The sequence below is a fragment of the Ursus americanus genome, chromosome 26 (assembly GCF_024610735.1).
Source record: "Ursus americanus isolate L20-20 chromosome 26, mUrsAme1.1.p, whole genome shotgun sequence".
In the NCBI taxonomy this organism is placed as follows: Eukaryota; Metazoa; Chordata; class Mammalia; order Carnivora; family Ursidae; genus Ursus; species Ursus americanus.
This window is the reverse complement of record NC_142152.1, coordinates 18,856,285-18,874,268: the sequence shown is the minus strand read 5'-3', so window position 1 is coordinate 18,874,268 and position 17,984 is coordinate 18,856,285. Positions and strand designations below refer to the sequence as shown.

The window sequence follows — 17,984 nt, the reverse complement described above, 5'->3', positions numbered from 1 at the left end:
AGTGTGACTGTATTTGTAAAGAGGGCTGTTGAGGTAATTTCAGTTAAATGAGGCCATAAGAGTGGGGCCCTAACCTAATATAACTAGTGTCCTTATAAGAGGAATAGACATGCTAGGAGTGGTGGTCACAGAGGAAAGGCCATCTAAGGACACAGTAAGAAGATGGTCACCTGCAAGTCAACAAGAGAAGCCTCACCCAAAAATAACACTGTCGGCATCTTGATTTTGGAATTCCAGCCTCCAGTACTGTGAGGAAATAAATTTCTGCAGTTTAAGCCACCCAGTCTGTGGTATTTTGTTATGGCGGCCTGAGCAGACTAATACAGGGTTCATTTTGCTTCTCTATTTTCTGATTATTCAGCAATGTGGGGGGATATATATATATATATATATATATATTTTTTTTTTAATAGGTTCCACACCAGGCATAGAGGCCAACATGGAGCTTGAACTCACCACCCTGAGATCAAGACCTGAGCTGAGATCAAGAGTCTGACACTTAACCAACTAAGCTATTCGAGAGCTCCTGTAATGTGGATATTTTAAATTTTGAAATAACAAATTCCATTTTGAAAAAGGTAATTTAATCATATTTATTAAAAAACAGGAAAAACTAAGTTGTTTATTAAAGAAAATTAAAATTATCCCATTCATAGGGATGCCTGGGTGGCTCAGTTAGTTAAGCATCTGCTTTTGGTTCAGGTCATGATCTCAGGGTCCTGCGATCGAGAGTCCCTCATAGGGCTCCTTGCTCAGGGGGCAGCCTGCTTCTCCCTCTGCCTGCCACTCCCCTTGCTTGTGCTCTCTCCCTGACAAATAAATAAATAAAATATTTTTAAAAAATAAAAATTAAAAAAAATAAAATGGGTATTCATAATATATCCAGACTTTTTCTTGTAGTGTTTTGTTTTGTTTTGTTTCAGAACTCCACACCTCTGCACCTCTCCAAACTAGAATTTTTCCCTGCCAATATCTCAACCAGTTTTGTTGATGTGGCTGAAATGGGAATCTAATCCTCGAACATATCTTATAACCTAACAGAGTATACTTTTACTAAAAACTGTGGATTACATCATAAGGCATTGGCATTAAAGGTGAAATATCATTAGTAAATCAATTTTATCCCCATGCTTTCTCAGAATGTTACTTTTCCTTCCTGGTCATCGGAAGAGTAAACTTTGACCATGAATATGTCTTATTTACCTCTATATAAACTATTTACCGCTATATAAGCAGACATTTGCTGAGTTTCAGATTCTCAAAGGTTAAAAACATTCACACAGGAAAAGAATTGTATAACTTGGATCCTTTCTTTTTAATCCTGCAAAATGGCAAAATAGATTCAAAAAGCTGGTCACCAGAGACTACGACTTTGGCTCTACTTGCTCTTGCTGCAGGCCTAGAAGAAAGTTGAGAGAAAGTTTAAAAATATTATTGAAACATGTTCCCCAAATTCAGAAAATCTGGCAGACCTGTTGAAAAGTAAAGGTAAAATAGTGTGAAATGATAGCAAACCAAATGTTAATGAATCTTTAATTTTTTTAATGTTTTTTTATTACATTATGTTAGTCACCATACAGTACATCCCTGGTTTCTGATGCAAGGTTCGATGATTCATTAGTTGCATATAACACCCAGTGCACCATGCAATATGTGCCCTCCTTACTACCCATCACCAGTCTATCCCATTCCCCCACCCAGGAATCTTTAATTTTCTAAACAAGAATGTGGGTTGAATAAAAGAGAAAAAAATGTCACATTTAACAGATGATTAGCGATTGAGCAAAACAGTTCAAATTACATACTCTAAAATTAAAAAAAAAGATTAAGACCTTAAAGCCTAAGAGAGTCATTAATTCTTAAGGTTATTTAGACAGTCAAAAGGTTTATCAGTTCAAATTAGAATGAGCATTCTAACAAATTTCAATAGTCAATTTCCCAGATTATTATTCTCATTATAGTTATTTGATAAAAAGCCAATTTCTCCCCTCACGATGTTTTTGGTCCTTTTTTTTTTTTTTTAAGTCTTTTAAAAATCTTACATGAATGGGGCACCTGGGTGGCTCAGTTTGTTAAACCTCTACCTTAGGCTCAGGTCGTGATCCCAGAGTCCTGGGATAGGAGCCCCACAAAGGGCTTCCTGCTCAGCAGAGAGCCTGCTTCTGCCCTCCCCTTGTGCTCTTGCTCTCTCTCTCAAATAAATAAGTAAAATATTTTAGGGATGCCTGAGTGGCTCAGTCAATTAAGCGTCTGCCTTCGGCTCAGGTCATGATCCCAGGGTCCTGGGATTGAGTCCTGCATCAGGCTCCTTGCTCAGTGGGGAGGCTGCTTCTCCCTCTGCCTGCAGCTCTCTCTGCTTGTGCTCTCCCTTTCTCCCTCTGGTAAATAAATAAATAAAATATTTAAAAATAAATAAATAAAATAAAATCTTTTAAAAAATAAATCTTACATGAATAACCCAAAAATCAGGAAGTAATACATATGTGTGTGTATATAAATATATATATGTAAAGTATGACATGTATACTCTCTTGTTGATGTTAATAACTTGAAACATGTATTAAATTTTTTAAATAATGTTAATTTGGGGGAGGGGAACTCTTATTACTACAAATTAGGGTGACAACACTTCATCCTCTGCCAAGAGCCCAAAATATAGTTCTGACCACAAGATCCACTGATCAACCAAAATCAAAGGCTGATAATTAATACTTTACTCTTTCCCTTCAATTATGTGGAAGAAAAAAACCTAAACCAAAACTAAATCATGAGAAGGCCGGAACTTTTAACATCTTCTAATTCCACACATATTTTTAAAGTTTAAAATCAAATCTCAGAACTTCAGTTAAAATTATTTTAATAAATTAAGGCTCATCCACAAATTGCAATTAAATTTTGGTAAGGGTGGTGGAAAGTGGAAGGGATGAACTTTGTCTTTCCCTCAGATAATTACATTGTCTGCTTGTGTAATTATCAACTTGGGAGGAGAACTGGAATGTGCCTATTTTTAAATATATTTTTGAAACAAAGCGTGAAGAAAAGTTTTTAAACTACTAATACAGAGATAATGGAATTGTAGAGAATCCATGTTTCTCAGTAATTGGCTGGCAGTTTTAAAGCAAGTGTTTTAGGATTTCTAACTTGCTTTAAAGATCCTAGCACAGGAGATAACTAGAAAAAAAGTATCAAAACCTGATTAATAAGAGAAAGGCTTCTATGACTTCGGTCTACCACAAATTAGCCTCTGAGTCATCTTGTTAGAATTCACTCCAGCCTCTATTATGAGAAAGTTATCATAGCTCAGTGGCTCCTCATCATAAAACCAGGGACCTATATTCATGTATTCACCCCTGTTCAAAACAGTTTTATAACCTCTGGGACACATAATAGCAAACTAATTATCATACACCCATTTTTAAAAACCTTTAGAAGTACAGGTAACAGAGAGGGTAGGTGGGAAGGGAGGGTAAATGACAGATTGAAAACTGGTTTTTGCTTAGCAATTACCTTGAATTCAAGCTCAAACAAACCAAACATGGAGAAACATGGATAATAACCAAAGTTACAGGCTCTGATGAATTTAAAGCAAGTATTCTTACTTCTTTTAAAAGCTTGCAGATGCCCACGAGAAGTCCAGATTTCAGTCATCACTTGTTAAAAATATGCAATCTATCCCTTCATTCGTTCTGCATATATTCTAAACTTAACCATCCGGTTTGTTAGACTTTACCCCAGATGCAAGTGCAAAAGCTCCAAGATCTTCTTCCAAGACTCAATCTGAGCAACAGCATGAGCTTTGAGCTGTCCACCTCCCAAAACACGCACTCCCAACACGGGATCCAGGGATACAGAGAAAAAAGCGCTGTAGGGGGGATCTATTCTGTGGCCAGCATTAGGGTAGCTTAAAAGAGTGAAATTTGTCTTCCCATGCTCTGTGAGGTGCTTCACAGCTATGTCCACATAAACAGAACTCTTCCAATGCCTGTCATCCTCTCCGACTATGAAAAGGAAATGGGCATTGGCTTTTTCAAGGGGGATATGGCTTTCCCTGTAGGCTGGGTCCAAGGGGTCCTCCAGTGCTTCTGTAACATCGTAAACCCCTGAATCCATGGCAGAGATTTTGTCTAGGTTAAAAGGCAGTCCTGGCAGGATGAAGCTACCACCTCTAAGGGCAGTAGTTGTGTTACAGCCGCGGCCGTGGATGCTCACAACTGCAGCTATATTTGGGAGAAAGCTAGCCATGGAAAATGCCAACTCTGCCCCTTTGCCAGAACCAATCACTCCAATGCTTGGACCTTTACCCTAGAGATTGAAGAAAGAAAAGACAAACAGGGAGAGAGAGAGAGAGAAAGAAAAAGCATGATTGTTAATGGCGTCTTTGCAAAGCCTTCAATAAAGGAAAAGCATGTATGTATTTACCAGACAGCTTATTTATTCATTTCTTTATCCTTTTATTAATTCCTTCAACAGGTATTTGTTATAATTTTCCAGCCCATTAGTACTGCTTTCTCTACTCACTCTCTCCTGGCCCTAAGAAGTTAATTTTTTTTTTTTAAGATTTTATTTATTTATTTGACAGAGACAGCCAGCGAGAGAGGGAACACAGCAGGGGGAGTGGGAGAGGAAGAAGCAGGCTCATAGCGGAGGAGCCTGATGTGGGGCTCGATCCCAGAACACTGGGATCACGCCCTGAGCCGAAGGCAGATGCTTAACGACTGCGCCATCCAGGCGCCCCCTAAGAAGCTAATTTTAAATACATTTCTCTCTACAGTCCCACTCACCTTTGGGTGACTTTGCACAAATTTAGCTGCCTCTTCATAGCCAAAACGTGGCAAAGCCAGAGTAGCAAAACCTCAACAAGCCAGGAGACTAGCCTAAGATTCATTTAATCCTCCATCACCAAACATATCAATCAAGCCAGGAAAAGGACCATCTCCTATAAACTAGGAAGAGGATTAATCTGGGATTAGATGACAGGACATTTAATGAACTATGATACCTAGCTAATATTTTCTAAAGCAAATTCTAATTGTATAATTTATATTTTTTTAAAAAACATTTTTATTATTTTCTAGCTTAAAAATTTTTTTAAATATTTTTCCCTGTTTTAAAACATTCACCTAGTTGCTTTGAAAAAAAAAAATGTTTTGGCTGAAATATGTTTATTGTTGTGGCTGAAACAGATACTTCTTTTGGCTATTTGGAAGTTATAAATGTAAGAATGTTTTTATCTTTTTTTCTATGAAATGAATTAAAATATGAAAATTTGCACCAAAGATATGGAAAATGTTTTGTTTTGAAGTGTAAATCCTGATTAAGCAAACAGTTCTGGCAGCCTTTAAGTTATGAACATATAATACCATTTAAAAATCCAACTTTAGGGGCGCCTGGGTGGCACAGCGGTTAAGCATCTGCCTTCGGCTCAGGGCGTGATCCCACCATTATGGGATCGAGCCCCTCATCAGGCTCCTCCGCTATGAGCCTGCTTCTTCCTCTCCCACTCCCCCTGCTTGTGTTCCCTCTCTCGCTGGCTGTCTCTATCTCTGTCGAATAAATAAATAAAATCTTTAAAAAAAAAAAATCCAACTTTAAAGGGCCCTTTGAGTTCTCAATAAGCTTAAGATACAAAGTCACCAAAATCCCTAAGTAAACAAAGTTTATGCTATTTTAAAGGTCTCACGATGCTGTAATATAAAATGAACAATATGTGTGGTGTAGGGGCCAAGGGCAGGCTGCCTCTAGATTAACTACTTGGGTATATAAAGACTATTTTGAGTTTGAAGGGGTCCAGGGGAGTTCCCCCTCAGAATATGCCACTTTTGGCATGTGGACTATTTTGAGCTGAGGCAAACTGAGACCCTGCAGGCTCAAGAGAAACTTTCCCCTCCCTTAACAACATGAAAAAAAAAAAAAATCCAAATCGAGCGTCTTTTGCAGGATAAGGGTTATTAACAGAGATAAAATGTATCTGAGTGACCCATCTGTACGGCAGGACAAAAATCTAATTTCCAACCATCTGCTCTTCTTATTGCCCTGTGAATTGCATTCCTTCCCTTCGAAGTCCTAGACCCCTAACTTTTCCTCCTTAGTTCAGGATGATGTACATACCTCATTTTGCCTGACTGTCTTTGGAATTTCCATGTTTGTGTGGATTCCCCGAAAATAGAAATTTGAATTTAATCTTCTCCTATTAATCTGTCTCATGTCAATTTGATTCTTAATCCAGCTAGAAGGACCTTGAAGGGGACAGGAAATTCTTGCTCCCTCACAGTGGAGAGGGAGTAAAATGTCTAACTATTTCCTTCTAATGTTGATGTTATTTCTCTTTCAACATTCCGATTGTAGATTACGTTATTCATTCACCATTCCAAAAGAAGACTGTCTCAGCCAATTGCCTCCTAGTATTTTTCAGATATGTTCTTCCGTGTTAGTCCAATAAAAGTCCCAGATTAATCTATAAGAACGGATTAAGAGGCAAGAACATTAGAATATAAACCAAACTAAGAGATCTAAAATTCCAATTCCAAAGGCCATTTCTAAATTTTCAAATCTAGAAACAAGTTAAAGCACATCTAGTCACCAAAATGAAAGCCAGGGTGTAGATACTAAGGTCATGATTTGTACAGGTTGGTTTTTTCTTAACATTCAGATATCTTGGCATATCTTGAGCTGCTCTTTTTAAAATAAGATAAATCTCGGGGCGCCTGGGTGGCACAGCGGTTAAGCATCTGCCTTTGGCTCAGGGCGTGATCCCGGCGTTATGGGATCGAGCCCCACATCAGGCTCCTCCGCTGTGAGCCTGCTTCTTCCTCTCCCACTCCCCCTGCTTGTGTTCCCTCTCTCGGTGGCTGTCTCTCTCTCTGTGTCTAATAAATAAATAAAATCTTAAAAAAAAAATAAAATAAAATTAGATAAATCTCAAACATCTCGGGACTCAGGATTACTTCCAGAAAGCCTAAAGCAAACCATGAAAAAGACATAACACACAGATCCTCAAATTATTCCAGCGATAGATTTTTCCAACCACAGGCTTACCACATTAAAATAACTGAGAATCTGTTTATTTTGTTTCAGTTCAGTAATTGGATTCCCAGTATGTAAATTTGCTAGGCCCTTATAGGCTCTTAAGGAAAAAAAAAAAGCCCACCCACCCTCAACTATGAAAACGTTTTCAATCTCTCATTTAAAAGATTCTTAGTTGTTCCTAAGGATCCTGAGAGTGAGAGCAGAAAATAAGCCAGACTGGTTTTTAAAAATAAAAACCTATTTCACTCATTCACTCAGTCCCTGTTTGTGGTCAGAGTTTGGCTCTCAAAGAATTTGAATACACCCTGATTTTAGCACCATCTAGCTGTGTGATTTGGCTAAAACACTTCAGGACTCAGTTTTCTCTTTTATCAAATAAAGAAATCGTTCTTTGATCTATGAAATGAGCAACAGAACAGTTTCCTCACCATGATGAAGATCTCCAAGGAATTAGAGTATGTCAGAAAATAACATCAAAAAGGTCATCGGTATCCTAAGGTGAAACCAGTATTTAAAAAGTGAACAATGTATGTAATAGGACTTCAGTTATGTTGGAGCCTGAACGGGTAAAAGATTTGTATCCACTATTCTCGTCATTTTTACAAGAAATAACTGGAAAAGTCAAATTAACACGAAGCTCTACCTACTGCAGAGGCAAACAAATACTTAACGCTGGGAACTGTACAGCAACGTCATGCTTGCAGAGCAAAGATGCTCGCAAGGACTAGCGTCGGCCTCCCTAGGACTTTAGAGGGGGGGCGCAGCTGGCAGAAAAGAGGTCCCCGAGCAGGTTAAATTTAAATCCCAGTCACCATTTAGGAGAGTGACTGTCCCACCTGGCATCTAGGGCGACAAAATAAAGCAATTAAGGCGCCCGTTTTGTTTTCAGCAGATAAATCAGCCGGCAAAGCAGGCCAGCTTTCCTAAATCGATCCTCTAAGTCCATGCAAAGCCCTCTACGGAAAAGACCTCAGGCACCGGGGGCAGCAAGAAGACGCCCCGAAGGCGGCCGGCCCGCAGGCGAGCACCGCGCAGCTCGGGGCTGGAGAACCAGCGCTGCACCTGGGCGGAGGCCAGCGCCGGGCCCAGCGGCACCGCCGGCTACCCCGGCGCGGCGCGTGGTGGACGGTCACCTCCACTTCGAGGGGGCTTTTCATCACGCCCCTCGGCATCTGGTTGAAGCAGGGATCCTCCGAGCCGACCGGCGTGAGGCGCCACAGGAGCCCCATGGGCTCCACGTGGACCCGTGAACTCGCCGCCCAGAGCCCGGTCCCTGGCCAGGTCCAAGCCCCCGCGGCCGTCCGCCTCGTAGGGGGCCAGCGAGTGGAAGAGGCGGCCTCGGCAGCTGCCGGCGACGCCCGCAGGGTCACCCGCTGCCTCGGGCCTAAGCCTCCACTTGAATGTTCAGGAGCTCCTAGGTCAGCCCAGTCTTAGGCGTGACGGTCAGGGTCGCAGCGTTCTGGGAGAGAGGGGCCGATGTGGACATCGACCTCCGGAGCAGGAGTGGGATTCCGGGGGTTCGGAGCACGGCCTGGGCTGCCCTCCACATGGCCCCGGGATCTTCGCGTCTTTGATTCCGGCCAAAGAGACAGGCCGGGCGGCGGCCAGCGCAAGAGTCCGAGCTCCTGGCCCCGCTCCGCAGAGCAGGCGGGGGCCGGGCGGGACCGGGGGCGGGACGACCGAGCGGGGCGGAGTGGGGCGCCGGGAGAGGCGTGGCCCAGTGGCGCCTCCGCGGGTCGTGAGGGCAGGGCCCCAGCTGGTCCCGGGGGCGCCACTCAGCAGAGGGCTCCAAGAAGAGGCGACGTAGGAGGGCCCGGGGTCGGTCATCGTCTTGGGGTCCCCGTAGTGGGACCTCTTTAAAGAGGCAGGAGCTCATCCCCAGCCAAGCGCTCCACGCGGCGAGGGAGAGAAGTTACCGATCTGACGGAATGCTGGCCGGTCTCTTTCTTTAAAGTCCATTCCTGGCCACCAGGGGTCACGATTCCCTAAGCCTCGTCGAAGGAGGCTACGTGTAAGAGGCTTCTGCCAAATCCCTTCCTTGCAATTATTTTTGCCTGGGTCTAAGAAAGACTGCCAAGGTTAAAGTGTAAACGTTTTAGGTGAGGCAGCACTACAGATGTATACACTATGGAAATAACCTCTTGGGGCCTGGCTCAAGTATTAAAAATGTGTTTTTATATGCAGAAAATTACACATCATGACTTTTTTTTTTTCCCCCAAGAAAAAGGCATGGGACTCACAAAATAAAACCATAATTTTTCCATTCAAACAAATATTTGTATGTACATGCCTATAAAATGGTTCTGGAAGGGTATACTTCAAATTGATAACTGTAATCAGCCCTAGGAGAAGCCTGGAATAGGGTAATAAATTAAGAGGGTTAAATTTAATCTGTGACTGTCACGTCCAACCTCAGAATGCAAGTACAAGTACAAAGTTCTGGAATCCAGCACCTCGGAGAATCTCAGAGTTGGAAGGCACCCACAAGGCACTTCTTCCCTCTCTCTTAGGATCTTTCAACTTGGAATCCCCACTTCGATTTTCTAAGACCCATTATTCTCTGTAATGAAATTTAAATGTTATGTGTTTTCAAAGATAGATAATTTTTTAAATGTTTCACCTGGATTATCTAATTTAATCACAACAGCCCAGAGAGGTAGTTTGTTATTATCATTATATTATCCCCATTTTATCGGTGAGAAAACGGACGCTTAGAGAGGTTAATAACTTACCCAAGGTCACCCAGGTAATAAGTAGTGCAGCCTGGAATTTATATCGACCGTGGAGGCAGCGTTGAGGATACCACCATTTACGTTACTTAATGTTCCTTAGCGTGACGACCTTTGGAAGAAATTGATGGCTAAGCTTTGCTTTTATGTTACGAATGCTGTATTTTGTGTAACTGATTAGGTTTCCTTCTTTGCATAAGCCATTGGAAAGCATATGACTGAATGAGTGACCCAGTCAAGGCAAGTATATAGGACTTCATAATAAGGGCTATTGCGTTAGCCTCTTTTCTGGCTTCATTTCATGGATACCTATTCTCTTCCTTCCTTCTAAGTCACAATTACCATATTTGAGGTAGCTTTTCAACAACCTGAAATTCCTTTTGAAATCTTAGAAACAGGTGCCTATATATAAAGTTAACTCTCAGGGGAAGGTGACCAAATATGTTTAGTCAGTGCAGGAGATTTCTAGGCTACTTTATCAGTAAGGAAGAAATCGAGGTGGAGAGCTGTCCGTATACGTAGAAATTTAGTACCTGGAGATGGTTAGTTGTAATCCTCATGCTTAGCTCCTGGGGCTACCTTTTGGCCCTCACTTCTCTCACACCCCCAGCCATGTTCCTTATAACTTCTTCCTGTCATCCCCCATCCCAAAGGCATCTGGACTGTAGCAGTGAGTGTAGTAACTCACCTGGCAGTGAGTTAACAGAGGCTCCAAGAACTCACATCATTGTAAATCATTATACTACATAATGAATAACTACACTCAACACATATTTTTAGCAATTGGTCAAAACTAAGTTACCTCTAAGGAACCTTTCTTTTCATTAGTTAAGAACTAATGGGCAGTTGTTTGGATAGACTGAAACTAGCCAAAGATTTTGTATGTGCCCAGCAAACCCTGTGATGTGTCTCAGGAAAATTTGTTTGCACTCGGGGAGGACCCTCTCTCTGGTCTCTTATGAATCTAGATAGTGCTCAGTACCTTGTAATGACGTGAGGCAAACTGATCCCAGTACTTCCCAGCAGGATGGTAACAGGAACAGATGATGCTGGCAGGAAGTCTAATTGGGCAGGTATAAAAGGACATCCGAGGATTAAGGCAGGGGCCCGCAGGGTGGAGTCTTAAAGATCTGTTATATTGGGGCGCCTGGGTGGTGCAGTCGGTCAGGCATCTGACTCTTGGTTTTGGCCTCAGGGTTGTGGGATCAAGCCCTACCTTGGGCTCCATACTGGGTGCAGAGTCTGCTCGAGATTCTCTCTCCCTCTCCCTCTGCCCCTTCTCCTCCTGCTCCCTCTTTCCCTCTCAAATTAATGGGGGAAAAAATTAGTTAGAGGGGCAACTGGGTGGCTCAGTCAGCTAAGCGTCTGCCTTTGGCTCAGGTCATGATCTCAGAGTCTTGGGATTGACTCCCATGTCCTGCTCCCTGCTCACCGGGGAGTCTGCTTTTCCCTCTCCCTCTACCCCTCCCCTCCTTGTGCACGCACTATAGCGCGCTCTCTCTCTCTCTCAAATAAATAAAATCTTTTTAAAAATCAGTTATATCAGTATATCAATACAGTTTTGCTTACAATAAATTTTGCTGTAAAGAATTCAGCTTTACTTTGTGAAGTAAATGTTACAAATGTTGAATTTTGTAAAGGATACATTATTAGTAGGAAGAAATTGAGGTTTCATTCACAAAAGCAAAGCTTTGCATTCGTAAGATAAAAGCAAAACTTACCATATGAAGAAGATCAATGCCCCCAATCTTCAGAGTGGGGTTCAGAAACAAGTCTTGAATACACATTCAGGAATATGTACTGGCAAGAAAGCAGCAGAGTCCATTCCTTAAGGGATTCAAGTGGGTATGTCCCCAAGGCTCATATATGGTCAGTTAGGGTCCAGAGGGGTTATGGAACTCTGAGCAATACAGCAGCTCCGTCTTCACAACCAGAGCACAGGTCGAAGCTAGGCCAGCAGTTGAGAGTTGGGCAAGCGCTTCTTACATTGCTCCTACTTACATTTCTCCCACAGGTTAACATTGATCCTATGGATCAGATCAGGGTTAAGCCTGTACGGTGGGTAACGTTCAGGGAAGAAGGGGATACCAGTGAAGAAAGGAGGGTTGCAAAGCCTGGGAATCCAGTAGGGCCTGACAAGAAGCTGAGATAATTATGTTGTTACCAAAAGTTTCGTATGTGCTTTGGAAAACCCAATACATGTTGTATGAATTAGATTTTTATTAATAGTATCTGGTCTATGATTACAACGTTATATTTTGCTGGACGGGACAGACTTTTTACCATTGAGATGTTTCTGGAAGAAGGTCTGAATTTGCTGCCAGGCATCTACCTATGCCCTTGACTGAGCCTGTGGCTCACCTCCATGCAATACTGCTTGGCCTAACACTGTGTGCACAGAAACTCTACAAGGAGGAAAATAAGGTGGTTCAATACAGTGACCAGTTCCTGAGTAGTAGATTATCTGGGGTCTGTCTTTCCCATGGGCTTGTAACCGTTCAGAGGCTATCTGAGCATAGAAGCCACTCTTCCAGGAATGATCATCCATGCCAACAAGAAACAGGAAGGGCCCCTGGGCCCTTTCCAGGGGAATAATACTAAGGTGATTGGGTTCCTCCAGTGGATTGTCCCAAACATCCACAAAACGCAAAAATCCTGATTCATTAATTGTACATCTCCCTGGGTCACTGCCAAGACTGGGAATAATCATATCCTTGTAATGCAAAGGAGCTACTGTGTTGGACACACAGGAATTGATAAGTACAGTGGCTGTGATGCCCTTCAAGAAAGAGGCCATTGAGAGACACAGGTCACCTCCTTTGGAGAAGCCAAGAAGCCCAACATTAGGGCCTTTCACCTGAGGAAGAGAAACAGAATAAGCCTAGAATTTGTAAATGGAAGACATAAATGGTGATTTTATATTCTCTAGGTAGCTTTCTTAAATGTCATTTGCTTTCTTTCCTTATGCAACAATCCACAAAGCGCAACTGTGTCTTCTAATAAGCGAATCGATCGATTTCCTAGTACACAGGCCTTCCACTAATATTTATGGAGACTGGGTCAAGAGTACACACAGAGACCCATACACGCCATACCTAAAGATTTAAAAGTTATAAATCAAATGAACAAACTCTTTAAATATATTCTTTTCTCCCACCTTGATAAATATACCTCCATAACAGAAACTTTGAAAGCTTGGGAGTCCTTGAAGTTCTGCACTGGAATGTGGCCTGGGGGAGAGTCAGCCCCAGTCCTTGGTCCCTGGCCCACCTGCCTTCTTTTCCCATCCCCGGCTCCATCATGCACCTTGAGGGGTCTCTCACACACGTATGTGGACACCGGGGCCTACATGTTTAAGGCTTAGGTATATTCACACTGAGAGACCAGAGAAGAGACATGGCCTGAAGCAGGATCAGTGCTATTTGGCAAAGAATTCTGGGGTTCCAGATCACAAGGGCTTGGTGCATGTGTGTGTGCATGTGTGTGTAAGGCACGTGAATTCCAGGTGGATACATTCCCTGGGTCCCTTGGACCCCTCACCCTGTGGGCAGGGATGCAGCCCAAAGGAAGCCCAGAGTGTGGCCACCTAAAACAAAAGGTCCGGGACAGAAGCCCCTCTGGCCTAGGTTTAAGGACAGAACTGATAGTATATACTGGTCTCTTCTTTTTCCCTGAAGCCTTATCTCCTCTAATAAGCCAATAATCACAGTTCAAGATCATCTAGGTTTTAGCAGCTCTGCTAAGAGACCATTCCCTGAATTCTGGCAGTTAGTCTACCTTACAGAACTTAGAGAACATTTTATTACTTAACATTAGAATATTTGGGTTTCTTTAAGTCTAGATAGTTGCAGAGTATGTATTCCATTTATGATCACACCAAAATGTTTTGATTGTTTTTTTCCAGTCTCAGATAATAATTCTCTATAAAAACATAATACCATCATCACATTTAACAAAATCAATGATTCCTTAATATCATCAAAGACAGTCCCTATTCAAATGTCCCAAAAATGTCTCTTAATAGTCAGATTTTTCCCTCTATTCATTTACATTAGCCTTATAAATGAGAAAAATGGAATCTCAGAGAAAGCAGTTCCCTTATTCAGGAGTATAAGGCCACGTGCTGGTAGATGGAGTACCAGAATTTAAGGTTAGTAACATTTCGGTAGAGCTCTTTGAATTATGGTCAAGAATTACAGCGAAATAAACAGTTGAGTCTTAAGAGATTGGAGAGAGATGGGTAGAAATGAAAAAAATAATCCTAGTAACTTTTGAAGGAACTTTGGTGTCTCGTGACATAGGCCTAGCACCCAGTGTCCTGGTAGGGTGTTTGCGTCCAGTCCTGTGTCCGCTCTAGCCCCTCTCCTCTGCATTCAGGAAAAGCCCCAGAACCCACCTTTGGATGCTGCAGCATGAAGTCTACAGCTTCTTCAAAGTACTCCAGGTGCATATCATCCAAAAAGTCGGGGAGGTCTTCAAATCTGAAATAAGCCAAAGCAAGCACAGCAAAACCATGTCCGGCCAGGAGGCTGGCCCTGTATTCACAAAGGCCACCACCACTTCCAAACAGATCGATGATCCCAGGGAAGGGCCCTGCACCTAGAAAGCACCACAAATCATAAGGAGTTTTAGACTCTCAAAAGACATTCTCGAGTTTCAGATTTTGGCAGTCAGCAAAGAGAAGTTTCTGAAGCACGGAAGGTTGGGGGTGGGGGAGTGGGTGGAAAAAAGACCCTTTCTACAATTTTGCCTTTTTTTTTTTCTTTTAGTAATCTTCAGGGAGAAGGGAGGGGGAACAAATGCTCTACTTTTTCCAAAATTTTTCACATATTTTCATATATATATATATATATATATATATATATATATATACACACACACAAAGTTAGAAATAGCGTATGATGAAATGTACATTTCCCACAAATTTTCCGCAACAAAAAGGATCAATTTGAGAATACTTGGAGAGCTGTCAAATGTTCTAAACACTTAAGGGTTTATTAGATATACTCCCCATGTCCTTGCACTCTCTGCCCCGGCCTTAAATACCACCATCCCTAAATGTGCTCTGTTCTCACTGGCTCCTGAATGTGGTATACACTATTCTCCTCCCCTCTCTAGTTTTTATGACCTGGTTGACCCGTCGGTTTTCAAACCAAAGTTTAGACCTCCCTTCCCAGAAGACTACCCAGATCTTCTCCAAGGCTGAGTTGAGTCAGATAGCCTTTATGTGTTCCCACCAACACCCTGGGTCCCTACTTCCCCTATCACAGCACTTGCCACATGTATAAGTTACCTGGGTCCTCTATTAGGCTGTAAGCACAGTGAGGACCATGTCTGACTTGAGTATCTGTTCTATCCCATATGCAGCATGGTCCTTGACTTAATACGTATTTGTTAAATGGTTGAACTCTTCCACATTATTTACAAAATTCTTTGAGACAGAAAACGATTTTTAAACAGACCACATGGTAGACATTGAAATAGTTAACAGAAGAGTAACTTCACTGGAACATTAGACACCATGGGGGGCGGTGAAAGCATTTTTGGAGAGAGATTCTTTCTAAAAATTTTTAAGCTTTTATTTATTTTAGAGACAGAGAGTGAGTGAGTGCCCACACGAGGGAACAGGGGAAGGGGCAGAAGGAGAGGGAGAGAATCTCAAGCAGGCACCCTGCTAAGTGCAGAGCTCAAGGCGGGGCTCTTTCCCAGGAGCCTGAGACCATGACCTGAGCCAAAATCAAGAGTTGGTCACTTACGAACTGAGCCACCCAGGCGCCCCTGGGGGGAATTCTTATTGAATTGGTCAGTATGACTTACTGAGCTCCTCCTGCATCGCTGGGCAAGCCTCTAGGAGTACAGACATACAGAGATGTGTTCAATCCAATTCCAGGTGCAGGAGTTCACAGCTGAGTGTGCAGCCCCTAGTTAAGGTTGTGAATTGCTGAGGAGCTGTAAGAATAAAGCAGGGCTTCTTGTTTTAGAGAATGATGGAATTGTTTAGGGATTCTGTGAGATGTGGAACTCCAGCATTTCTATAGAGGAGGGGTTTCAGTCTGGAATTTGGTTCTAAGAGTTGGGTCATGGGTCTTGTTTCCAGGTCCCTTTTACCTAGTAAGCACCTTTTTACGTAGACTAGGGTTTCTCAACCGCAGCACTATAGACATTTTGAGTAAGATATTTTTTGTTGTGTGGGCTGCCCTGCACATTGTGAATGTTTAGCCACATCTCTGGCCTCTACCCACTAGATGCCAATAACATCCTCCCACCCCACCCCTGCAGTTGTGACAACCAAAAATGTCTCCTGATATTGCCAAATGTCCCCTGGGGTGGGGGGAAATCGAGCCAGATTAAGAATCACTGACAGGGATGCCTGGGTGGCTCAGTTGGTTAAGCATCTGCCTTTGGCTCAGGTCATGATCCCAGGGTCTGGGATTGAGTTCCACTGGCTCCCTGCTCAGTGGGGAGCCTGCTTCTCCCTCTGCCTGTCACTCCCCCTACTTGTGCTCTGTCAAATAAATAAAAAAATTTTTAAAAAGTGTTTAAGAATCACTGACAGAGGGTTGCCTGGACAGCTAAGTCGGTTAAGGGTCTGCCTGGGGCTTAGGTCATGAGCCCAGGGTCCTGGGACTGGGTCCCACATCTTTGGGTTCCCTCTTCAGCAGGTACTCTGCTTCGCCCTCTGCCCCTCCCACCTGCTGGTGAGCACACTCTCTCTCTCAAAAATAAATAAAATCTTAAAAAAAAAAAAAAGAATCACTGACAGACTGTTTATGATGAGAGCAGGTGACCATCAACTTTTTTTAGGATTATGGAGCTCTGCCTATGTGGGTTTCAGCTTCCTTGGAAGCTTGATGTGAAAAGAGGCAAAGATCACTCTCGCACAACTGCAGAAGTCATTCCCTAATACTGCTATCTGAAACACAGCCGCCTGGCTGGCACTTGAAATAAATGCACTTTTTGAGTATGCTGAATGCACTTTTCAGCACAAAGCTAAGGAGTGGCAGTGACTCTAGAAAGTGCTGCCATGAAACTTAAGAGAAGAACTTCTGTCCAGACTCCATGATAGACTCTGGAGCGTGGGGAAGAGCTTAGAAAAGTTCCATAATCATGTGGTACCCCCAGGAAAGCAAGAGGCCGCCCGGGGTCCCAGGACTCCACCCGGTTCTCCAGAACAGCCCGGGACGCAGGGCGCTCACCTGGGGGCAGGAAGAGCGTGGCGCGCACCCGGCCCGCGCGCACCGGCTCCCGCCGCACCCCGGGCCCCAGGAATTCGCGCTCGTGCACCGCCCGGCCCAGGAGACGCCCGGCGTCGGGCTCGTGGCCGTCGAGCACCTCCAGCTCCACGGCGAAGGGCGTCTGCACGTCCCGCTTCACTAGCCGATCCAGGGGCTTCTCGGGCTCCAGGGCCCACAGCAGCCCCATGGGCTCGACCCCCACGAAGCTGCCGCCCAGCGCGGGCGCGCGCTCCAGGTCCAGGAGGCCGTCGGCGTCGGCTTGGTACCGCGCGTGGGCCCGGAAGAGCGCGCCCTTCTCGTCGCGCAGGGAGGCGCGCAGCGTGACGGGCTGTCCCGGCGCCAGGCCCAGCACGGCGATGCGCACGGGCTCGTCCCAGCGGCAGCGGTCCGCGGGCCGCAGGATCACCCTCGCCGCCATCCTGATTACGGAACAGGGGAGGGCGGCTTCCCAGTCACGTGTCCAGCCAGGCGTCTCTCCACCTCCCTGGGAAGCAATGGCAGTTGGAACCTTTGCGCTTCTAGTCCTGGACGCGCGTGAGACACCCTAAGCCGCCGTGTGCGGTCTCCTAGCGTTTGTGCCAATCCACTAGGGTCTGATCGGAACAAAGTAGCTGCTAAATTAAGAGTTCATTATTAATTCTGCAAACTGGTGCAGTAAGTGTGGAAGAGAGGTACAAAGACTGTTGAGATTGGGAAAGATACTGGCAGTTCCAAGAATCTGGAGCTTATAAGTTTAAAGCTCCCAGGTGATTATAATTAGATGATCAGTGGAGAAACAGCCTAATCCTTCCCTTGCCTCAATCCTTTAGCGAACCTTTTTCCTAGAGCTAAGGATACCAAGGGTGGCTTCAGAGCAGGTAGATATTTATGGAGTGAGATCTACCTGAATTCCGGTCTGATCCTGCTCCGCAATAGCCTGGCGATCCTTAGGAAGATAGGTAATTAAGGCTGTGGATCCAGTCTTCTTGTCTGTAAAAAGCATATTGTGCTGCTA

General features: G+C 43.8%; 2 protein-coding genes across 3 annotated transcripts; both read right to left on the bottom strand.

Moving 5' to 3' along the window:
• Nucleotides 1-1,997: 1,997 nt before the first annotated feature.
• On the bottom strand, nt 1,998-11,800 carry LOC123799006 (acyl-coenzyme A thioesterase 1-like). 2 transcript variants are annotated; one of them, XM_087856119.1, is made up of 2 exons: nt 6,109-11,800; nt 1,998-4,302 (listed from the first exon to the last, which is right to left on the bottom strand). In XM_087856119.1, exons 1-2 carry the CDS (start codon nt 6,202-6,204, stop codon nt 3,727-3,729), a joined length of 672 nt encoding a protein of 223 aa, XP_087712245.1. In that variant the 5' UTR covers nt 6,205-11,800; the 3' UTR covers nt 1,998-3,726. The 2 variants fall into 2 exon arrangements, with proteins under 2 accessions (XP_087712245.1, XP_087712246.1); XM_087856120.1 differs by having other exon boundaries at nt 7,455-11,800.
• Nucleotides 11,801-11,955: 155 nt separating this feature from the next.
• LOC123799004 (acyl-coenzyme A thioesterase 6-like) lies at nt 11,956-17,449 on the bottom strand. The gene is made up of 3 exons (XM_045807857.2): nt 16,952-17,449; nt 14,152-14,354; nt 11,956-12,612 (listed from the first exon to the last, which is right to left on the bottom strand). Exons 1-3 carry the CDS (start codon nt 17,406-17,408, stop codon nt 12,088-12,090), a joined length of 1,185 nt encoding a protein of 394 aa, XP_045663813.2. The 5' UTR covers nt 17,409-17,449; the 3' UTR covers nt 11,956-12,087.
• Nucleotides 17,450-17,984: the final 535 nt, after the last annotated feature.